The sequence below is a fragment of the Oryctolagus cuniculus genome, chromosome 19 (genome assembly GCF_051225735.1).
Source record: "Oryctolagus cuniculus isolate XC-2025 breed Fujian yellow rabbit chromosome 19, ASM5122573v1, whole genome shotgun sequence".
In the NCBI taxonomy this organism is placed as follows: Eukaryota; Metazoa; Chordata; class Mammalia; order Lagomorpha; family Leporidae; genus Oryctolagus; species Oryctolagus cuniculus.
This window is the reverse complement of record NC_142885.1, coordinates 8,163,930-8,187,697: the sequence shown is the minus strand read 5'-3', so window position 1 is coordinate 8,187,697 and position 23,768 is coordinate 8,163,930. Positions and strand designations below refer to the sequence as shown.

Sequence of the window (23,768 nt, the reverse complement as noted above, 5' to 3'; positions counted from 1 at the left end):
CCCAGGCCCACAGGACTGAGAGGGACAGAGAGGGAATCCTCCTGACCGGAACTTCAGACAGCGTGGACTAAGAATTCGCTCGCTGGTGGTGCTCGCCTCAGCTCCCTCTGACGCCTACCGAAGTGTGATTCCTGGCCCCTAAATTTCAAATTGGCACTGACCACCAGACCACCGCAGCACCCTGCCTGCGGTAACTCGACTGTCTCCACAGTGTGACGACTGCCCATCACTGACGTCACCTCTCGCTGGAACATTCACGGCGACAAGAATCTGTAAGATGCCATCTGCCAGCACATGGATTTGGGTGGGGGCAAATCAAGACCACAGAAGAGTACCAGGGCCCGGCCGGAGGCCGGAGGACGCTGACGGGGAACCGTGCTCTGAAGGGATCGCCTGGGTTCATGGCGCAGCCTTGCGGCTCACCTGCTCTGCGGCTCTGGGTGCACCTTAACATTAGAATCAACAGTGCCTGCACTCACAGAGCCCAGTGTGAACAGTGTGGGAGCACCTGCTCTCCACCAGCCGTGCCCAGGGCACCTGTGAGCTGGCTGATGAAGGCCACGGGGAACAGCCTACCCTCCAACACACGCCAGGACCCTCAGTCAGAGCCGGGCCCTGGAGGGCTGATGTGGCTCTTAGGATCCGAGGACACCGACCCTACGCTGAGCCTCTCCTGCCACGGGGCCTCCCTTCCACCAGGTCCAGGGGCAACACCCCGGCCCAGAGCAGTGCCAGGCCAGGGCTGGTTACCTGCGTCACTTTCCGAGCCTTCTCTGAGTGCAGCCTGACCAGTCTTGGCGCACGCACAAAGACGGGCTAGCAGACACACGGCAGCACCACGCACACGGCCCCGCACCCCCGCCCCTACCTCTGTGTAGAACACCTTATGCTCCACCACGTTCAGGTCCATGGTGAAGAGGCGGGGCTGTAACGTGGTGCAGAACGTGTTCCCCTCCATGAGGCCGATCTGGGCGTTGGCCGGCTGGTGTCGCAGCAAGTGCTTCTTGGGTGGGACCATGTCCTGGAGGACCTGGGGGAGCCGAGGGGGATGCACCGCTCACTGGCGGCCCTCGAAAGCAACACCTCTCAGCACAGCATTCCACAACCATCAGCTTAACAACGATCACAGCTGCCCTTGCACTAGGGAAGGACGTGACCTGCGCTGGCCTGGCCCTGGGAGGCACAGCAGGCACGACCAGTGGCCACGGGGAACCACCAGTGCCACGCAGGCCAGCAATCTTCCAGCCTCCCAACACCAACAAGCTCCCCACAACCCCAGCGTGCGCTGCTCCAAACCGAGCAGGCTCAGCAGTACTTTCTGGCGTGGACACAAAAGTATAAAGCGCAGCGTCCACAACCCAGACTTGAAAACCAAAACAAGAATCTCAAAAACCATCCCAATCACCCGCGTCTTGGCGACAGAAATCTCACCTCTTTGTGGGGTTCCATTATCACTGTCACACTTTTTCCAGTGACCTGGGCCAGTACCTGCAGGGAGTGCATAGCCTGTTTTCTCACGGTGGAGTTCGGAGAGGTGACTTCTCGAACCAGGTCATGCGTCACGTGGTGGAAGGACTTCTCCTGAGCAGCCAGGATCTCCTCGGCCCGCTCCTCGTCTTTCAGAGGGGTCGCACACCTCATCAGGAGCTGTTCCAGGGTGGTCTTGGCCATGGCGACAGCCCCATTGGAAACCTGCAAGTCAGGGCTGCCTCAGAACAAGGGCTGGATGCCACTCACCACACCCTCTGCCTCCCACCCCCGTCCGCTGTGGCTGCTGTCCCAGGGCAGGTGGCAGCTGGAGGAAACCACGCCCCTTACACCAGCTACATTAGCAAACTACATTGTAACTGCTCAGTGCTTCTTCCTGCCAGTAGCTCCTGCTTGTCAACCAAGAAAGAAAACACTGATCGATCGAGCCACGAGAGCCACGACCCCAGCGGTTAGCACATGGCAATGCCTGGTGTAAGTTACGTGTGGACATCAGTCCACAAAGAATGCAACTCGGAGGCACCGTCTCTGCTTTCCTTCAGATGTATGCCGATGAACACTCTGGACGTCCCTTCTCACAGCCAGCAGGTATCCAAATACCCAGAGGGCTGTCGCGAAATCCGAGTGTCCAAGCACCTGCCACGAGGAAGGCACCGGCACGGCAGTCTCAGGAAGAATGCCCTCCGGGCAGCCCAGCACCTACCTCTCCGGTCAAGTCCATCATGACGAACAGGAGTGCTTTGAGGAACGTCTGCTGGTTCTGGAGAACCCATGTGAGAGGCAGCCGCTCCATGAGGAACTTGATGGACACCACGCCCCCCAGCTTTGCATACCAAGCCTGCTCGTAACAACACGCGCACAGGCGCTCCACGATGTAGGAGAACAGGGGTAGCTGGCACGCCTGCGGGGAAGAGAACAAACCCCAGTGCCCAGCTGCAGTGGCCGCACGTGCAGACACCCCAGACCGGCACCCCGTGACCGCTCCTCACCCTCTCCTTGGAGCCTAGGATGATACTCGCAACGTCAAATATCACAGCCAAGGCCACCTCCCCGATCTTGCAGAGTTCCTTTTCCTCGTAGGCCATGCAAATAGCTATGGCGTCGATCAGAACCAAGGGATCCATCCCCTTCGACCCGTTTTCTTCACTGTGAAACATGGCTGTGCTGGGCTGGCTGCCCACCTGGTAGCAAGGCAGCAAGAATGGACCTGAGAGGAGAGGGAGGGCAGGAGAAGGTCAAGTTCACTGCCATGGGCCTCATCCCTCACTCTTCTCTTGAAGTCAGGAACCCGATGCAGTGCACACACTTATAAACTAAGTGGCCTGATCCTCACCAAGGCTGATTGCCGAGTGTTTTCCACGACACACCGTGTCTCACATTTTCTCTCCCATTACTCAAAAGCATACTGGTTTAAACTGAGAATCCCAGTCGGGTGGGTATCTTTAAACATTATCATGAAACAGACGAAGGTAGGCGACATGGGAATGACCCCGGGTTACACTCCACACAGCCGACACTGGAACACTGCAGCAGCAACCAGCGGTGACGGAAGAACACAGCCGGACAACAGCCGGCTGCGGCCACCGGCAGTCACCACCTCGTGAGTGCCCGGCATCAGGCAAGACGGAATCGCTGAGCAGAGACCGAGGCACCCCGCTCCACAGCGCCAACTCTTCAGGCCGAGAGGTACGGGGCGAGTCCCGTGTGCTCCACAGCGTCCGGAGACACTGCCTGCTGATCGCCAGTGTGAGGGGCTCTGAGGACAGAAACCAGGGCAGGGGTCTGCAGACTCAGAGCCCAGGGTTTTCAGGCACTACACAGCAGCTGGCAGGGACGTGGCCACCGTGTGTCATTTACAAACGCATCATCTGCAACAAACCGGCAATGAGAATGGACGAACTCAATCATCCTTCACACCAAAGAGTCTGGGAGCCATGGCAGCTGGGTGTCCCAGGTGGCTACTCCGGAGCAGAAATGGGCACAGCTGGGCACCCAGTGGAAGGAGGGAGCCCGGCCTCGGGAGAGGCCACCCAGGGGAGGAAGAGCATCACCCAAAAAACCATCCGGGATCAGAAGTGCAGCGTCCACCAGCACTGGGACCCAGTTCTCACAAAGACAATCGGCCACACGACGTTCCGGCGGGCACTGACGTTAATTTACAGCTGAAACTTGGCAATGACCTTCACGTCGGCCCAAGGCGCCCACCACGGAAATTACCTTTGCCAGTGCAGTGTGTGGAACGTCTGAACACGGAGGCCCAGACGCTGTGGGGCAAGCTCAGCTTCTCAAAAACAAGGCACCTGACCAAGTTTTTGCAGCGGTTCTGAGAGATGAAGTCACCACTTCCCCCCGCCACGGAGCCCTCACTCACCACACTGCTGGGCCACAGCCACCATGGTGTAGTGGCGAATCAGGCTGGCCACGAAGGGCAGGGCGCTGGGCCGCAGGTCCTTGATGACGGCCGACATGAAGGCCCCCGTCAGAGCCTGCTCGAATGTCTTCCGGGCCGGCGTGTCCTGCGCCTTGTAGCGGTGGGATATGATGACGTTCGGGATGGTCTTCTCTGTGAAGCTGGGCGACACAATGACATCATCAAAGCCCCAGTCCCCCGCTGCTGGTGCCACGGGAGCCCCGCCCACCCATTTCCCACCTGGGTGAGTGCATTTCTCTGCTTGGAATGCAGCATCGTCTGGAGCCAAGGACACTTCTCATCGTGAACCTCACAGCCAGTGCCGGCAAATACCCACGTGTACTTTTTTTTTTTTAAGATTTATTTTGAAGTCAGAGTTAAACAGAGAGAGAAGAAGAGGTCTTCCATCAACTGGTTCATTCCCCAATTGTTAGCAACGGCCGGAGCTGCACTGATCCGAAGCCAGGAGCTTCTTTTGGGTCTCCCACGCCAGTGCAGGGGACCCAAGGATTTGGACCATCCTCCACTGCTTTCCCAGGCCACAGCAGAGAGCTGGATTGGAAGTGGAGCAGCCGGGTCTCAAACCAGCACCCATATGAGATGCCGGCATGGCAGGCAGTGGCTTAACCCGCTACGCCACAGTGCCAGCCCCACCAAATGTATGCGTGTGGGCAATGACTTAGAGGTGGACCACGAAATGTCATCTTCAGTCTTTCAGTCATTATCCTCTATTTTAAGAAAGTCAGTTTTTGATCTTTTATAATTAAATAAGCCGAAATTCTAAGTAATTCTGATCAATGATAAACAGGCATGAAAGACACTAAGCCCTAAAGGTACTTAATCAACAGTTAATGCTTGCAAAACCACTCCAAGAACACAGAATTACATGGGCCAACGGACCTAAGCAATAAAGCATTTCCTGCCAGTTCCTGCATGAGATTCACCAAAATTCCTTAAGGCAGTCAGGGAAACACACACCCAACACTGAATGCTTAGTAAAAAAAAAAAAAAAAGCCACAGTTCTCCATTTTAAAAACAGTATTAGCGGGGCCGGCGCTGTGGCGTAGCAGATAAAGCCACCGCCTACAGTGCCGGCATGGGTGCAAATTTGAGACCCGGCTGCTCCACTTCCAATCCAACTCTCTGCTATGGCTTTGGAAAGCAGCAGAAGGTGGCCGAAGTCCTTGCACCCCTGCACTCCGCGTGGGAAGACCTGGGGGGAGCTCCTGGCTTCAGATCAGTGCAGCTCCAGCCGTTGTGGCCAATTGAGGAGTGAACCAGCGAATGGAAGACCTCTCTCTCTCTGCCTCTCCTTCTTGCTCTGTGTAACTCTGCCTTTCAAATAAATATATCAATCTTAAAACAACAACAAAGTGTCACCTTGAGGCCGGGACCATAGCATAGCCAGTAAAGCTGCCACCTGTAGTGCCAGCATCCCATACGGGTGCTGGTTCAAGTCCCGGCTGCCCCACTTCCAATCCAGCTCCCTGCTCATGTGCCTGGCAAAGCAACAGAAGCTGGCCCAAGTGCTTGGGTCTTGTACCCACGTGCAAGACCCAGAAGCAGCTCCTGGCTTCAGATTGGCACAGCTCTGGCCACAGTAGCCATTTGGGGAGTGAACCAGCAGATGGAAGACCTCTCTCTCTCTGCTTCTGCCTCTCTGTAACTCTTTACAATAAATAAATTTTTTCTAAAAAACAGCGCTAGCTTCTTCCAATCTAGCACAGCTCTGCGAACGGAGCACCTCGCAGAATTTGTCCCAACTGCCTCGTTCTGCTTCTGAAGCCGACGAACCCGTCAAGGCTCTTCATTATCAGACGTCTCCAGAGGCGGAGAGAGGGTGCTCACGCGCCCAGCTGGACCTGTGAGGCCGTCCCGGCTACCCTCATGTTTGTGAAGGTGCCCTAAGTGTGCTGCCGCCGTCCTTCCAATCTGCTCTGGCCCAGCGTCCCTGTGGGCTAAGCTGAAACCTGCTGTCAGCCAGGAGAGCAGGATCTTGCGTTCGCCTCCCGTGACAGCGAGCGCACTTGAAGCTCCCGGCAGGCACAGTTCAGTTCGGCCCTGCCCAGCTCTCTCCATCTTACCTACTGCAGGCATGTGGGAAGTGAACCAGATAGGCGCTTTCTCCATCAGTCTGTCTCTCCAAAAAATGAATATTGCCACAGTGATAACCTTACAGGGGACAGACCAGACAGGCCTAATAATGCCATCTAGGCGGCATCACTTGCTGGCCTTTCACTCGTCGGAGACGACACACCCACACTGGGCACGGGTGAGCAGTGCACTTGGCTCGTTGCTGAGCAGTCTCCTGTGTCCACCGACCATGTATTTCCTATCTGCCAGACAGTAAGCACTCGGACTGCTCCAGTCCGTGTGACCTTTAAGGTGGAAGCTTCCCTGTAACTGTCACTTTAGCTGTGTCCCACTGTAGCTGAGGCCCATCCATCAGGCCTCAGGATCCACGGGTTTTGCGTCTGTGGATTCAGCCAACAGCACAGGGGAAGGTCTGACTGCACGTGCACGCTCTCCTCTCGACCCTATTCCCCTCACGATGCAGTGCAGCGCTCCTTTATGTGACATTTAACATGCCAGCCACGGTTCAGTCTACACGTGACCACAGCAAACACCACCTGCAATGCCGGCATCCCATGTGAGCGCCAAAGTCCTGGCTGCTCTACTTCCAATCCAGCTCCCGGCTAATGTGCAGACACCCTGGGAGAGCAGCAGATGGTCCCAGTGCTTGGACCCCTGCCACCCACACCACAGACCCAGATGGAGTTCCAGGCTCCTGGCTCCAGACCCTGGCCCAGCTCCAGTGCGGTAGCCATTTGGGGAGTGAACCCTCAGTTGAAAGACCACTCTCTTTCTTCCTGTCTTTTAAATAAATCAATCAGTCTTCAAAAAAACAAAAACAAACAAACAAAAAAAAACCACACAAGAAGGTACACGTGGGCTCCATGCGAATACCACAGAGTTCACTCCAGGGACTGGAGCATCTGTGGGTTCTGACATCGGCAGGGTTCCCGGAAGCAGCCGTGACCACAAGGAACAGCCGCACGGCTGCACTGCCGCTGTCTCTACTTTGTTCCTTCGCCGTCTCACAGCTCCCTGGGGGAGCTTGGCTGTGTCTGCGTCTCCCACCTGGAACGTCTGTTCTGAGTTGAACACACCTCTGTTTCCTGAACGCCCTTCATGGTGTCCTCTCACCTCAGATCTGCTGTCTCCCTCCACATGGAGACCCTCTGCACCCTGTGGCTTCACAGCTGCCCACCCACCGCCCACAGGCAGGCAGCCTCGTGGTCACCCAGCCTAGAACACGTCCCCCGTCTTCTGATCCGTGGCTACTTCCCCATCCTGTGTCCACGTGTGGATTCATGTTTCCGTGTCCTGCTCTGGACTCACTGAGCAAGAGCCTGTCTCTCACTTCTCGGCCACCTCCGCCCCGTCCCTGGTCCCTGGGGGCCTCCGGCAGCACACGCCTTCCTCTGTCCTTCACTTCCCTCCCTCCCTCTTGGACTTTTCCATCTTCCTCTCTGCACCCATCGCCGGTAAGCACTGCGCTTCTTACCTAACAGTTCTCTTCATTCCCAAGTCTAGACAATTTCTGTAGGTCTCTACCTCTGGGAGGGGTTCTGAGGTTCGCCTTTACTTTAAATTTCACAACCCAGGCATGATGACCCAGCCTGTGCAGGTCTGCCCCACCCGCTTCCTGCTGAGCTCTCACTCACATTGCTGCTTCCTCACGGAACGGCTCCCTCCAATGCCCTTTATATATATGTGTGTGTGTGTATGTCATATAGTTATACATTAGACTTTATATGTGTGTATATACACACACACAATCTCCAAAAGACTATGATATATATGAAGGTCATGCACAGCCTTAAGTTGTAATAGGAAAATACACACACCACATGACAGGTGTCTGGACAAAGATCAGTGCCAGGTGCTGGGACAACACAGGAAGCACCGGGGGAATGGGCCAGGAGCCTCGATTCCTTGTGGCATAAAACCAAATGGAGGGGCCAGAGCTGTGGCACAGCAGGTTAAGCAGGTTAGCTGGCATCCCACATGGGTGCCAGTTCGTGTTCCAGCTGCCCCATTTTCAATCCAGCTCCCTGGTAATGACAAGTGTTCGGGCCTCTGCCCGCTGCATGGGAGACCTGGAGGACACCCTGGCTGTTGCGGCCATCTGGGGAGTGAACCAGCAGATGAAGATCGAGCTCTCTGTCTCTCCCTCTCTGTCTCTCCCTCTAACTCTGTCTTTCAATTAAGTAAAACAAATCTTTAAAAAAAAATGGAAGCAACACGGCAGACAGCAAGCAAGATCACCCCAATCCCCAAGCATCCAGATTCTCCTCTGTTCTCCAAGGCTAAAAGAAGAGCGCATGCAAACACAGAAACCTGGGCAGTCCCCGCCCACATGCCGCAGCGAAGGCCCACACCGGTGGAGGCAAAACACACTTGGGGTGGGCCAGGAGCTGGTAGAGCAGGCACGCCCCACCCACATCCCACGGCAAGGGCCCACACCGCAGGACAGAACGCACTTGGGGTGGGCCTGGAGCTGGTAGAGCGCCCCCCACCCCACCCACATCCCGCAGCGAGGGCCCACACCCACAGGACAGAACGCACTTGGGGTGGGCCTAGAGCTGGTAGAGTGCCCCCCCAACCCGCCCACATCCCACAGCGAGGGCCCACACTGCGGGACAGAACGCACTTGGGGTGGGCCAGGAGCTGGTAGAGCGCGTGCTTGTTGTCCTCCAGGCTCATCATGGCCACCAGGAAGCACCTGATCACCTCCCACGCCTGCCGCCGGTAGTAGGGCTCCGTGTTGGCGCTCTTCAGGCAGTCCAGAGCCGTTTCGATGGCCTGCAACACGAAACACAAAACCACGGCGTGTACGGACATCTTGATCTGGAAAAGTCTCCCTGAAAGCACGGGCGGCACACACAGACCCCAACAAGCGCTCCTCCAACGGGCCCTCGGCCAGTCCCCAGACGGGACTGCACGGCGCCAACTAAAACCTGAGGCCGAATTCAACACTCAGGGGAAGATGCGTGGAAATGTCTGGGGACACATCTGCTGGCCTGAACCTGCACCTGGGAGCATGCGCGCGCGCGCACACACACACACACACACACACACTGATCCTGACTGTGTCATCCACACTCAGACTGATCCCGATTCTGTATCATCCACACACACAGAGTCTTTAGTTTGCTGTCACACAAACACACATGTGCCTGCACGCCCACGTCGAAGTTCTAATAACAAGAAAGATGAGCTGGGGCCGGCGCTGTGGCACAGAGGTTAAAGTTGCCGCCTGCAGAGCTGGCATCCCTTAAGCGCACTGCTGCTTCGAGTCCCAGTTGCTCCATTTCCCATCCAGCTCTCTGCTGTGTCCTGGGAAAGCAGTGGAAGATGGCCCAAGTCCTTGGGCTCCTACAACCGCGTGAGAGACCCAGAGAAGGCTCCTGGCTCCAGAGCCAGCTAGCAGCTCTAGCAGTTGCGGCCAATTGGGGAGTGAACCAGTGGATGGAATACCTCTCTCTCTCTCTCTCTTTCCCTCTCCTTCTCTCTCTCCTCCCCCCACATACCTCTGCCTCTCCTTCTCTGTGTAACTCTTTCAAATAAATAAATCTTTAAAAAGAAAGAAGGGGGGGAGGGAGGAGAGTTTCTTGAGGCCACAGACTCTGAGATCAACCTAAGAGATGGCCGTGTAAGCTTTTTTAAAATTGTCTCTTCAAAAGAGAATAAGGTTTACATCATTTTTCCCCCAGAAAACCTACACAGACAGCTACACACACACACATTTTTATCATGTTCATTTCAATTAGCTCCATCAGGAACATGGGGTGGCACAATCACACACAAAATTAACTTGAAGCCTTCATGGTAATCATACACAACTCAAGGAACAGGTCAGTGTTAACAGTTAACACCTCTCTCTCTGCCTCTGCCTCTCTAATTCTGCCTTTCAAATACAAAAGATTTATTCATTTATTTGAAAGGCAAAGTTACACACAGAGAGAAGAGAGAGAGAGGTCTTCCATCCACTGGTTCACTCAACAGATGGCAACAGCTGGAGCTGCGCTGGTCTGAAGCCAGGAGCCAGGAGCTTCTTCTGGGGCTTTCACATGGGTGCAGGGGCCCAAGGACTTGGGCCATCTTCCATTACTTTCCCAGGCCATAGCAGAGAGCTGGATGGGAAGTGGAGCAGCCGGGACTTGAACCCGGCACCCATATGGGATGCTGGCACTGCAGGCGGCGGCTTTACCTGCTACACCACAGTACCAGCTTCAATGAATTAATCAATGACCTGCGAGGAAGAGTCAAGGGTTGCTCACTGTGCCAAATGCAAAGCTGCCTCACGCAGTCATGGCACTTGGCCTGACCAGGGCCCACGGGCTGTGTTGCAGCCCACTGGGACAACGCCTGCTTGCCCAGAGGCCTCCGCAGTACCTCCTCCTGTCCGTGCAGCCCAGCGGAGCTGTTAGCAGCCAGCTGCAAAACCTCACCTCTCCCATGCATCAGCTGCTTCGGGCCAAAGCCACTTCTAAAGGGATCTTTTTGCTCTGCTCAGTCTATACAGAAGGCAAGCAAAATCAGATGCCTTAGTCTCCACTGTGTCCACCAACCCTGCCACTGCCAGGGTGAAGCACGGGGACACTGACCTGAGAGAGTCACCCAAGACGCAGCCAAGTGCTGCTAGCAGAGAGACGTTTGCTGGGTGGTTTCAACACAGACAGAGAATCCTGGCCGCCAGTGCTCTCTGGGGAGCAGTGTGCTCGCCTGGAAAACACCCTGAAGAAGGGCTGCACGATGGGCTGGGGTGGGCAGCCCTGCTCCGGGGGAGCCCGCGAGAAGACACAGGCCTGAGAAGTCGAGGGGCAGGCAGAAGGAGATGGCCACAGACAACCAGTGCAGAGTGACACTCAGCCCTCCTCCCCACCTAGCATTTGGGGAAGTCTGGTATTTAAAAAAAAAACCCGCTGTGTGGGGGAGCCTCTCACACGGGAGAGCCAGCCGGGCACGCTGCAGGCTGAGCCTGGCCCAGGGAGCGAGGAACGCGGCTGCAGGCCGCACAACACTGGTCGGCAAGGGGCATGGGAGTCCGGCTGCATCACTCCGCAGCACCACACCCACAAGGCTACCGCAACGTCCTCTCAACAGCAGCCGACGTACAGGAGCCAGCTAAGAGTCCCGGACCACAAGGCAGAACGCCAGGATATGAGCAGGAAAGGAGCGGCCAGGACTGTGGGCTGGCCCACAGTTGGCAACAAATGCAAGCGTGAGGCAGTAAAGGGGCGAACAACACGCAAGTGCCGAGACCCAGGACGGCATCTGGTAAGATGCCAGGAACCCAGAGAGCAGCCCAGGAGCCGAGAGCCAGGAACAAGAGGACCCGAGCTGTGTCTAGGGGAGGGCAGCGACCAGGCAACCCGGGTTCTAGATGGAGCTAGAGCCTAGGGGACCGGGAGGCCAGGGTCCAAGGGCAAGAGGGGCTGGGCATCACCTCCCCGTCACCAGGACAGAGGGAACCGTGCCAGGATCCCAGGGCCCCAGATTCTTGGGGAAACATCCCGCCATGGGCGCCTGCAAAGCCACCTGTGCTGATCGAGGTGATCCTGAGTGGGAAGTTCTCCCAGGAAATCCCACCGTGTGTACAGGCTGTCACACAGACATCCACTCTAACAAGGAGACACAGATCCGCACCAACCCCCTGCCTCCCACTTTACCTTCTCCATGGGGAGCTGAAGAGATGCTTTACAGTCGGCAAACTCCACGGTAATGCTGGGGCCTTGAACTTCCGTCACGACGTAGTGCAGCTTCTGGGACTCCTTTAACATCTTCCTGTTGCTGCCGCCAAACTTGCCCAGGACACGGTAGGCCACGTGAGAGATGCTATCGGCAGGATTGCGTAAAGTGCGCCACAAAGCCTAGAACCCAACGTGCTTCGTGAAGTCATCTCAGGGGAACACGGTCACAACTCCAAATGCCAAGTAAGTCACAGCACAGCGCGACGGCAACAATCCCACCCCCCACACCCCAGAGGCAGCTCCCTCCTCACGCACACATGCCCACGAATGTGCCCACGAACGTGCCCTGTGCTCCCGCGAGACGGACGAGGGAGCGTGCTCCAACCACGCACGGAGCACCACAGGAAGACTGCCAAGCCAGAGCAGTCAGACAGGCACAAGGCCAGGCGGGAGCTCAGAGTCAGGGAGAGCCGGCGAGTTCCCAGGCTTTGTAACGTGCAGACTGGGTAAGCGAGTGCCACATACACGTCAGAGAGGACTGGTCACGGGGAAGGCGCGGGTGCTGGGGTCACCTCCATCACAGAACTACAGGAGCAGCGATTCATGCACAGCCCCAACACTCAGCTGCCACCAACACTCAGTCAGCACCTCGTCTCTTCCCTCAGGTCATCCTAAACCCTAGAGTTCCCACAGTCCACAGCTCCACTACCTCTCCAGCAGGGTCAAGCACCACCACCCAGTCAACGCCTCGTCTCTTCCCTCGGGTCATCCTAAACCCTAGAGGTTCCCACAGTCCACAGCTCCACTACCTCTCCAGCAGGGTCAAGCACCACCACCCAGTCAACGCCTCGTCTCTTCCCTCAGGTCATCCTACACCCTAGAGTTCCCACAGTCCAGAGCTACACTACCTCTCCAGCAGGGTCAAGCACCACCACCTAGCAACACTCAAGCTTAGCACACCGTCTCAGCTCTTTTCTCTAAACCAAGCAAAATCCCAATTCTCTCGTTTCTCCAGGCCCAAAGGTGGGTCTGAGCCCTTCCCCAGCACTGAGCCTCGTGTTCCCCAGGAGCAGGGGCCTCAAGAGACCGCCACTGTGCCACTTGTAAGGACTGTGGGGTTACTGTGCTGTGACCTTGCCCAGGTCAGGCACTGCCGGCCTCAGGGTGTGGCAGGAAGGCCTGGCTCCCGCACACCTGGGTCAGGGCCGGGGCCTGCCTGCCTGCCAGAACCAACAGTGCTGCTCCCAACTCTCTAAGTGACTGCAGACCCACGTCCCACCCCCACGCCGCCTCCTCCCAGCCCAGATGCAGCTCAAGGACCAGACATCAGAACAGGCAGGAAAGCCTCCCAGCCACCTTTTCAGGTCCACACCGCAGAGACCCCCAGCCCCAGGAGTGACCAAGTCTCTGACCCCTCTCCAGATCCAGTCCTGTGTCCTAAAGAGGCAGACAAGAATGTAACAGACGAGCAGCCCAGACCTGCCATGAGTCCCAGCCACATCACCCATCAGCAACGCAGCAAAGCATGAAGGGAAACCCTCAGACGCTGAGCACACCATACCCACGGAACAAGAGCTTCGTCTTCCGAACAACCGCCACCATCAGCTGCCCCTCCCCGGGGTGGGGTGGGGCCTGCTGCCCTTTGCTACCTGACCGCCGGTCTTGGGGTTCGTCTGTGGCCACACACTGACAAGTCGCCCTCCTAAGTCACCACCTGAGACCACACCACTTGCAGAAGTGCTCTGACGACAAGGGAACACCGCAAAGCAAGGATCCGTTCAACAATCCCAGTATCTCTTTCCATCTTCTAATACATCAGTCAGCAGAGTCCACAGGAGACAGAGGCCAAGAAAAACTAGAAACACCAGCGTCTGGCGCCCCCTGCTGGTGAAGGGAGCGCACACTCACCTGCATGAGCTCTGCTCGCACTGGCTGGATGTGGTCGTACAGGAAGTCAGGCTGCAGGTTGTCCACACACAGCTCCAGAGTCCGCAGGCCCTGGCTGACCAATGTCTGCGAGCCATTGAGCGCGGACACCAGGGGATCCATGAGCATGGGCAGATAGGGCAGCAGAGAGCTCAGCCGCACGGGCACCGTGAGACACAGCTCCACGAAGAGGTCCTTCATGTGCTGCTTGTGCAGGCCGCTCTGCAGCATGTTCAGTCCTGGAAGGCAGAGGCGGTGAGTGCCAGCACCGGCGGGGGCGGTGAGGGCCAGCCCCGGCGGGGGCGGTGGGTGCCAGCACCGGCAGCGCTCGCCGAGGGCAGGGTCCCAGGCCTGTGTCCCCTCTGCTCTGTCCCTGCATCTGTGAGCCCTCCTGTGGTAGCCACAACTACTAAGCTCCGTACGTAATATTAAATTTAAATATTATGTCCTTAAAATGTAAATAACACGGGCCAGTCCTGTGGCATAGTAATTAAGCCAATGCTGCAGTGCCAGCATCCCATAGAGGTGCCAGTTCAAGTCCCCATTGCTCCACATCTGATACAACTCCCTGCTGTGGCCTGGGAAAGCAGAAGATGGCCCAAGTGCTTGGATCCCTGCACCCACGTGGGAGACCCAGAAAGAAGCTCCTGGCTTTGGTCTGGCCCAGCTCCTGCCATTGTAGCCATCTGGAGAGTGAACCAGCAGACGGATGATCTCTCTGTCTCTCCCTCTAAGTCTGCCTCTCAAATAAATCTTTAAAAAATTTCAATGACATTATCAGTCATTTTTCAAAAACCACATTATGCTATTGATAAGCCCGATCTAAAGCACAGATGTCAATGGGATGCGTTCACGTCAAGGCCACAGTTGGCAAACTTCCTTCTTCGGGCCTCCAACAGAACATGGTTAAGGCCCATGCTCTAACAACCATTTCTTTTTCAATTTGAGGGGTAGAGACACAGAGCCTGTGCCATCCACTGATGCACTCCCCCAACATCTCAAAGGTCAAAGCCAGGAGCCAAAACTCCACCTGGCTCTCCCACAGGTGGCAGGGACCCGACCACCTGAGGCATCTTGCTGCCTCCAGAGTCAGTACCAGCAGGGAGCTGAAATCGGGAGCTGGAGCCAGGGCTCAAATCCAAGTGTTTCAGTGTGGAACGTGGGTGTCCTAACCAGGACCTTAACTGCTAGGTCCCCTTTTGTCTGTTACAGAGAGGAGCCTCCTGGGAAAGCCAGCCCAGCCACCGCAGGACGATGAGCCACCGTCCCACTGAAGACCAAGAAACAACAGTGGGCACCGAACGAGGCACATCCGACGTGGCACAGGCCGCAGCAGAATGGCACAGAGCTCATCCGGCGGATATCACAAAGCACGAGGACCACACTCAGAACACAAAGGAAGAAACCGTGGTGAAGGGGCCCAGTGCCAAGCTGCCGGGAGAAGAACCCTGTTAACAGCCAGGAGGGGAGAGAGAAGCTGGGGACAGCAACGTGAGCACAGCAGGGGACGTCAGCCAGCCTGGGGGTGGGGACGACTGCACGATGGGTTAGCATGGACACGCAAAACTTGTCTCTTCCCAAAGGCTCATCTTAGAAAAATAAAACAAGAACCCTAGGCCAGAATTTCCAATCAGTTCACACCCGTGAATACTCCAGGGACCAAGCTGCCCTCAAACTGTGTGTCACTGAGAGCACTCCTGATCACAGGACTTCCAAGTTTCCAGCTGTACAAACTAGAAACTAGAAAACATAATCAGCTTTCCAGCCCGCGTTTTCCTTCTTTCTCCTTGTCTAGGCATTCCTGACCTGACCAAGCCCCTTTCTTTCTAGACTTGCTCACCCCACACCACAAAAAGGCAACGGCGCTGTAACTGGGGAAACCCGCATCTCCCAAACCCCATTCCAGTCTGGGGAGGGAAGAAGCGCCCAGCCCACAGCCTTGGAAGAAGGGCAGGGAAGGCACCAGGGATGAACTCCGGCAATCCCCCGGCAGCCCTCGCATGCTCACCTTGCAGGAGGTTGGGGAGGAGGGGCAGGAACTCCTGGTACAGGAGGTCGTGGCTGCCCCCGCCGATGGAGCGGAAGAGCGCCCGGAGCAGCAGGAAGTAGTTGTAGGGCTCCTTGGCTGTCTGTGCGAGCTCCATCGAGCTGTTCACAATCTTGTGCAGGTGAGGCTGTGGGGGGAGGAGACCAATCAGTGGGAGGGTCCCCACCCACTCCTGGAGCAATCCACAGCTCCACCACAACCCAACAGCAAAGAAAACAATAAAGTAAGCCCCTCCCACCGTTTATTTAATCAGATTAACTTCTCCTGAAGGGCGCTGCTGGCTCCCAGCAGCTCGTCTGGGGGAGCAGCAGTGCACGGCCCCTGCCCACAGGAAGGGGTCAGCCGGCTGCACACTTCCAGTGCACGCACGATCACTCCTGCAGGGAGCCACACAGGCAAGCCCAGTTCCTGTGACCACCTTCACGTGAGATGTACCTCAAGGAACTGAAATCTCTCTAGCAATCCAACCAAAGATCGTGTTTGCAAGACTCAAAAACAAAGCATTCACAGGGACCCTCCTTTAAAAAACCCACTTGTTAGTTCTTAAGGGGATTTAATCCACACTTAAAGTGCGTTAGCTTTGCACTTCAAACGCCAGTCTTGGTTTTGACGTGTCGTGGGCTGTTTAGCCTGAAACCTTCCTGCACGCTTCCAAACTGCACTGTGTGTGGCATGATTACAGAATCCAGAGGTCATTCTACTCAACTGAACCGCTATGACGGGGCCGGCGCTGTGGGACAGCGGCTGAGGGCCCCGACCTGCAGTGCCGGCACCCCGTATGGGCGTGCTGGAGTGCTTTTCTGGCACAGTATCCAGCAGGCTCGCCTCTCAGCGCGTCCTGTTTGGGTTTATTCTGTTTCCTCTGTGCTGTCCTGCAGTGCTGGCGAGAGGCATCCCGTCCTTAACTTCCATGCTGTCACAGACTCCGTGTAAGCTTGCCGGTAACTGAACGAGGGCCGGCCCCGGCACCAACCACCACCTGCACACTGCCCCCAGAAACAGCAGATCCTGCTGCGCCCTCACTCTTCCCCGGGGAAACGTCTCCTCAGACCCCAGTGGGGACAACATCCGGCTTGCTGCAGGAAGTAAAACATCGTGCCTTAAGAGGGCGTGAATTTTGGCGAGGTTTTGTTCTGCCACCTGCTGCTCCAGGCAGGTTTTAGACATTTGCTAGATTCAAGTTAACTGGTGAGATCCAACGAGGCGAGATTCGTGATCTCTGGGAATGTGTGGCCAGACAGTTCCTCCACGGTGGTGATAAAGGAACACAAGCTGGATCTGACATGGAAGAGCAAGGAAAGGCTCCTGAAACACACTGCTGCTCACGGTCAGAGTGGGCACCAAGACGAGGGCCTCTGCTCCTTCCGTGTCCTTTGCTTCACTTCATTTTAAAACCAGCAAGGACGATCAAGGTGCTCCTGCCTTGGGGGGGCCACAGAAAGAGACTAACGGTGGCACCACCAATCACAACGTGCCCGCTCACCAAACGGCCTACCAGACAAACTGGGTACTCGGCCAGTTTCCACTCAAAGTGACAACCCAATCTGACGACAAACCCTGAACACACGGCTCCCGACAGGGAGCCAGCCTTACCTTCAGCATCTGCTCGTTTTCAGCTGCGAAGAGGGAGACGGAGCCGAAGACCAGTTTAAACAGCTTGAGGTACAGGTTGGAGAGCTCCACGTTGGAGCCCATCTCCGGCAGCCGATCCAGGAGATACTCCACCAGAATTGTGGCGAACAGCGCCGAGGTAGTGGGATTGGCCAGGAAGGAATTGGCAACAATCTGTCAAAACAAGAGCTGCGTGGGACTCACGGCATCGGCATCCCTCCCCCAACACGCGACACCGACCCCCAGTCAGGCACCGCTAGGCAATTAGTCATCCACCTAGGAGGGAGCAAACACCACCGGTTTGCTGAGCTCTGAGCAGAGCTGCAAGCGCTGGCTGCGATTTCGTCCTGGCCACCAACGACGAGGAGCCTGCGTTTATGCACGCTTCATTTCTGCACAGGGAGGGGGACACCTCCAAGCGCGTGTCCCGGCCACTTCCCTAGATTCTGCTCTACAGGCACGCTTCCGCAACACTGTTGTTAACATCTCCAAAATGAAGGCGGCCACGCAGCCAGCAGACAGACGAGGACGGTGCCCGCACCTGCAGAGCGTAGTTCTTCGCGATCCTCTCCACCATGTACGGGACCGTGGTCTGGAAGATCTCCTTGAACGTGAGGGGGTTCATCATGGTGAAGACGCCGGCGAAGTGCTCCAGCACCTCCTTCTCCTCCTTCATGCGCACCGTCTGGCAGTTGGCGACGCGGATGTAGGTCTGGCCGCTGCCTGCGATCTGGACCTGGTGTGGGGGAAGCACCGCGGGTGTCAGAGCGCAGGCCCTGTGCAGACTCTGCCACCGCTCACGTCACTCAACACGGCCCTCGAACTTAATAAAGCATCCTCCCATCTTTTCAATTCATTTTTCTCATCGTAATTGTAGAAAAGAATATTTTTTAAAAAGTCTTCACTAGGAAAAAAACTTAGCAGACCTCAATTCTGTTTCTACTGCATTCCACGTCTGCCACCTGCACCACAAAACGCACCAGCTGCGACTGTCCCCGGTCAGAATGCTCAGCACGAACGCAAGGCTAGGCTGCCGGGCGCAGGCACAGGGCCGGGGCTCTGGTTCCAAGTGCATCCTCCCACTTCCCGGAGGGCACACGCCCTTACCTGATAAATATCCAAAGCCTGCATGGCGTATTTCACGAGCTTGATGTAGATCTGTGTTTCCTTGGGCTGCAGCTGCTTGTTGGGGATGAACTGAGCTTCTGGAAGAGAGGGAGCACGTGAGCCGCGGGCCAGGCCCCTGCCCGAGAAGCCGCTCCCACGGGCACGAGGGGGAATTACCACCGGGCGCTTTGCAGGACGTGATGCCCCACGTGATGGTCTTGACGCCACACACCAGCGTCTTCACCAAGCTCCGGCAGTCCGTGACCTGGAACGTCTGCTTGTCTTCCTTATCCTTTTCTCCTTGCTTCTCAAAGGGCGGCACAGGGGCTGGGGTCACTGGGGTCACTGGGGTCGCTGGGGTGGGGGGTGGGGGCGGGGCCGGGGTGGGCACAGGGGCGGGAGAGGGGGTGGGGCCCGGGGCCGCGGGGGCCGTGGGCACCCCAGGCAGGGCTGCTTCCACAGCTCCCAGTTCCGACTGAGGCTTGCACTTCTTGAAAATGGCAGAGAGCTGGTACCGAGCAATGGTGTGGAATTTGAGGACAAAAACCTGATGGGAAGAGAAGAGAAGGTCGAGGAGGGAAGACAGAAATGAGAGGTCACTCCTGTTCTAAGAGGCGAGGAAGGCGCACAAGGGGAAGCAGATGAACAGTGCCCTCACCCCGTCCTGTCTCCACCTCTGCCTCGGGGGAGGGGGCGACGGCCAGATGGGCAGGCGTGGGTTCCACCCAGGCCACGGACCTCGCCCAGGCACCCACCCAGGGTCTCCCTGGAGGTGTCCACAGCCGAGTGAGCGCTTGGCCACGGTGCCTGGAAAGAACTCTTCCAACCAGTCACGGGCGGAAGTGAGCCAGGCGCTTCCACGGGGGACTTTTCCCAGTGCGCCCGGCACTCGGGGGAGCAGACACTGATGACCCATGCGTACGGGCTGCCGCAGCGGCACAGCAGGGCACTCACTGGCTGGGCTGCACGCGGCTGGCTAACCGCGGCCCGGCAAGCTCAGTGCCGGCAGGAGGAGGGGCGGGGCGCACCTCGAGCATGCGCATCAGCACGTCCCTGCCGTTGCCGCTCTCCTGCTCGCTCTTGGAGCGGATGCAGTCCACCAGGTTCAGCAGGAGCTTGCAGGACATGGTCTGGATGCTGCTGGGCAGGGACTCGTCGTCGATGTTCTTGGCAAAGAGCTGGACGGCGAGGGAGAGGTCGCTGAGGGGCAGGTGCTGGCGGACGTGGTGCACGAGGTCAGCCAGCGTGCTGTAGGCGAGCGGCCTGCGGGCAGAGACCCCCCGCACTCAGCCCACCGCAGGGAGGCACAGCCATGGGCACCGTGCCCCCACGTCACCCTCCAGGCCCCCCACTTCCCAGCTTACAAGGCCGACTTCGAGTGTGTCACACAGGCCCTGACCGTCGGCAGCGGGATCGTGCGCTGGACGGGTTTTGGAGCTCACAACAGTCTGTGTCCACAGACTGGTCACTCGGGCGACGCTAACGTGCAGGCTGCTAGTTCTTCCACTAAACAGGTGGACGTGTGCCACGTGCCAGACCCTGGGCTAAACACCAGGCCCCCCAGCGACCACAGTTAACAGAGCCCCTGCCCTCACGAGACTTACTTACGGGAGGGGAGCACGTAAGAAAGAAGTTACGCATGTTGGCAAGAGCCCAAGCAGATGGGACGAGGGCAGGGTGAGCTACACCTGTGGGGTCTCCTTGAGGACAAAAAGGAACCAGGAGGCAAAAACACAGAGAAATTTCCAGATGGGGGAACGGGAGAAGACACAGGCCCTGAGGGAAGCTGCCCGGAACAGCTGAGTAGCGCAGGGCCAGGACGGCTGCGGCAGGTCAGGGAGGGGCAGCAACACTGGCAGATGCAGGACGGGAGGCAGAGCTGACCCACACAGACACTTCTGTGCCGGGGTCGAGTCTGCGTTTTGTCTAAGGGCAACGGGGAGGCACTGAGGGTTTCAAAAGGAGCCACAGGATCTGATGTCTGATTCTAGGCAGGCCCAGCTCCCAGGGCTCACGTGGTCTCACTTGATATTTTCTAGCAATATTTTGATACAGAATACAGTGTGTCCATCCAGAGCGCCCTGTGCATTCTTCAAAAGACCCATCAAACCTCCCCACTAGGAGCAAAAGTTGACAAACACTGATGCACTTTACATTTAAAGGCCACGAAATACTAACTCCCTCCTTTAGCAAGGATAACTTGTCACGTTTTCCTAAGTGCAAGCAACAAAAGAAATGCTCTAAAATATCAGCGACGTCGGGTGAGCTCCCTGTGCAACAGCAGAAATACTTCAAAATATCCCCGGCGTCACGTGAGCTCCCTGTGCAGGGCCCACAGGCTTTCCCCCGCTATTTCTTAGCAGATTATCTAATATCTTTACCCTTTTTTATTGCTGGAAAGGCACAGTTAGAGAAGGAGAGACAGAGAAATAGAGGTCAGCTCTCCATCCACTGGTCCAGTCCCCAAACGGCCGCAATGGCCGCGGCCGGGCCAGGTCAAAGCCAAAAGCCTGGAAATCAGGGCTTTGGCGTAGCAGGTAAAGCCACCGCCTGCAATGCCAGCATCCCATACAGGCACTGGTCCATGTCCCGACTGCTCCACTGCCAATCTAGCTCTCTGCTAACGGCCTGGGAAAAGCAGGGAGGATGGCCCTAGAGTTTGCGACCCTGACACCCAGGTGGGAGACCTGGAAGAAGCTCCTGGCTCCAACTTTGGTCTGGTCCAGACCAGGCCACTGGGGCTATCTAGGGAGTAAACCGGCAGATAGAAGACCTAACTCTTTCAAATAAAATTTTTTTAAATCTTACAAAAAAAAAAAGAGCCTGGAAATCCATCCAGGTCTCCCATGTGGCTGACAGAGATCCAAGCACACGAGCAGGAAGTGGAGCCGCTGAGACCCAAACTGGCATTCCCATGAGCGGACAACTTCACAGCCACAGGCTCAACCTGCTGCACCACACCAACGCCTAGATTATCAAATAGTCTTAAACCAGATCGTCAAATACTCTGACAAAATACCATCTGCTACACAGAAAGCCAAAAAAAAAATAAAGAAAGAAAAAACTAGTAAAGTTCTTACCTACAATTCAAAACAAGACAGTTATTCTGGCTTCTTCCTTTAAGCTACGACACAAGAAGCAAGCCCCAGATAGCCCGCCATCCTAACTCCACGCTTCTTTGAAGGCTCAGCACGTTACAAGCTGGCGGTCGCCGCCCAGCGCCTGAGCACCCAACGTCCAGCCCAGCCTCGTACCTTAGCGTCTCCCGAGCCGTGTACCCCGAGCCGATGAGAATGGACTCATCAAACAGCTTGTCCATGCACGGGATGAACTCTGCAAGGCAAAGGTCCACACGCAGGTCACTCACAGCCAAGCACCGGGCCCGGCACACCAGAGAGGACACCAGGAAGGTCACGTGCTCAGTCTAGGACAGTGGCGAGAACGGGCTGAGAGCTGACACTAACACGCCACTGCTGTGAACGCGTCATTCTGTCTGAAGGGCTGCTCCCACCCACCCACCCTGAGACACGGGGTACACCTCCGGAAGGCGACCCCTGGCGGTGTCACAGCTTGGCACTCTGAGCAAACAAGGTCTCCCAGGTCCACTACAGAGGTGGAGCAAACGGCACCGTGTTCTCATAGGCACGGCTCCTGGCCCACTAGCCTGTCATGGGACTCCCTCCTGCTTCAGTCCCGCGGGTGGAGCCATCGCCAAGCTCTGCTGCTCCCTACGTGCCTGACCCTAATCGGAGTCCTGCGCAGTGGCCACCACGTAGGGACGACCCCCATTTCTGAGGCTGTGCGGCAGGGTGGAGACGGCGTTCCCTGAGCCCCGTCCTCACCTCCTCTCAGGGAACTCTAGCCACACACACTCAAAGGGACATTCAGACTCTGGCGCAGGCCTGACCAGTGGGTCAGATGAAGCCTGTTTTCACCAGCAAATGGCCACTGAGGGCCAGACACTGAGAGACCCAGGGTGCACCCTGCTGACCTCTGGAGGAAGGAGCCCAAGGAGAGCAGCCGCCAGCAGCCCCCGCGGTCAGAGGCAGGGGCCCGCCGGGACTGTCCTCAGTGAGGCGCCCAGGGATTGAGAAGAGGCATAGAAGCCACTTAGCAACCACGCCATGCCACGGCACGGGCCGGCACAGAGCCAGGCCCAGGGAGAAGGTACAAGAAACTCTACGGGTTTCTGAACGCCCTCCATGACCCCACAGCAGCAGCCCGGGAAATGTGACTTCTGGCTGGTTTTCTCAGAGCTTGGGCAAACACTTCACCACCTGGCGTCATTTCAGATGCCACAAGGGTGAGGCTAAGAGGCGATGCTGGCATATGTGGGCATTTGAACCAGGACATGCGTTTTATATACTTTACGATGATTATGGCTGATAGTTAACACTGAAGTTTCCTAAGTTCCCTTCAATCAAAACTTGGAGATCTGATGTTTGTTACCTGCTTGAACCCACAAAATACTACGAGCTTCAAAATAGGAGTCCTCCATTAAAGGGACCCCAGTAAGGAAGACTCTGAGAGCGGAAGTCAACAAGTCTGAGGTGCAAGCCTGGGCCCTCCCCAGCACTCCTGGCAAGCAGGTGTCCACCGCCAAAGAAGCCGTCAAAAGGTCCAAGTGCACAGTATGGACCGAGGGAGCCGGGAACAGTGTCTGACGTCACCACGCAGTGGGTGCCAACGCCCAGGGCCATGGAAGCATCGCCCCTGGCAGGGGTCCTGAGAGGTGATCTGAGAACAGCACCCGAGTGCGACTCCCTCACTCCAGTGAGCAGAATAAGAAACGTGCCACTTAGAACCCTCCTGCTTGGCGCCGCTCGGAGGGGAAACTGGCCCAGCACAGGCAGCGCCGCTGAGCCACCCCGGAGCTGCGCAGGGACTGAGGCTCTGGCCCCAGCCTGGCGGGGCTTGAGCAGGGCGGCACTGACATCTTGGATGACATCCTTCTGCGGTGCACTCTGCTCTGGGGCTGCGTTTCTACACAGGGCTTTCAAACTGTTCCTCTGGGACTCCAGCTACAGCACACGGACACTTGAGACAGCTGTACTAGCGCGAGCCTGTATCCTTCCTGCGGAAGGAAGCCCAGTCTCAGTTCTACATTCGCTCCGATTTACAGCCCAGTCCTCGCGTTGCAATGCAACACGTAAATACAGAAACTTACTCCGAAAAATGATTATCATCCGTAAACAATTAGATGCAACTCCAACTAACAGTTTGGACATATCAAATAGGCAAGATTATTTAAAATTAGCAATCAATGCTGATTTGAGAAAAAGCCTAAGTATTCTGTTTTTATGCCCAAGGATCAGCCCTGTGCATAAATACAGAACCAGCCCATCACTTCCACAGCATGAAGAATGAACTCACTGCTTCATGCTCACCTTGAGGGGACCGAGCAGAGATTTTTGCAATT

General features: G+C 56.6%; 1 protein-coding gene across 18 annotated transcripts in view; it reads right to left on the bottom strand.

Moving 5' to 3' along the window:
• Positions 1-23,768, bottom strand: part of TRRAP (transformation/transcription domain associated protein) — a 113,142-nt gene that overhangs the window by 67,072 nt on the left and 22,302 nt on the right. For 14 of the 18 annotated variants that reach the window (XM_089320861.1, XM_089320862.1, XM_089320864.1 and 11 more), the window contains exons 13-27: positions 21,604-21,682; positions 19,378-19,612; positions 18,527-18,896; positions 18,350-18,447; positions 17,784-17,978; positions 17,225-17,416; positions 15,593-15,758; positions 13,567-13,823; positions 11,638-11,838; positions 8,616-8,767; positions 3,860-4,059; positions 2,478-2,695; positions 2,192-2,389; positions 1,432-1,692; positions 869-1,030 (exon numbers count right to left, since the gene is read on the bottom strand). In XM_089320861.1, the coding sequence (XP_089176987.1) occupies positions 869-1,030; positions 1,432-1,692; positions 2,192-2,389; positions 2,478-2,695; positions 3,860-4,059; positions 8,616-8,767; positions 11,638-11,838; positions 13,567-13,823; positions 15,593-15,758; positions 17,225-17,416; positions 17,784-17,978; positions 18,350-18,447; positions 18,527-18,896; positions 19,378-19,612; positions 21,604-21,682 (2,984 nt within the window). The remainder of the gene's footprint in view (positions 1-868; positions 1,031-1,431; positions 1,693-2,191; positions 2,390-2,477; positions 2,696-3,859; positions 4,060-8,615; positions 8,768-11,637; positions 11,839-13,566; positions 13,824-15,592; positions 15,759-17,224; positions 17,417-17,783; positions 17,979-18,349; positions 18,448-18,526; positions 18,897-19,377; positions 19,613-21,603; positions 21,683-23,768) is intronic. The other 4 variants (XM_089320866.1, XM_089320874.1, XM_089320865.1 and 1 more) reach the window with 2 other exon arrangements.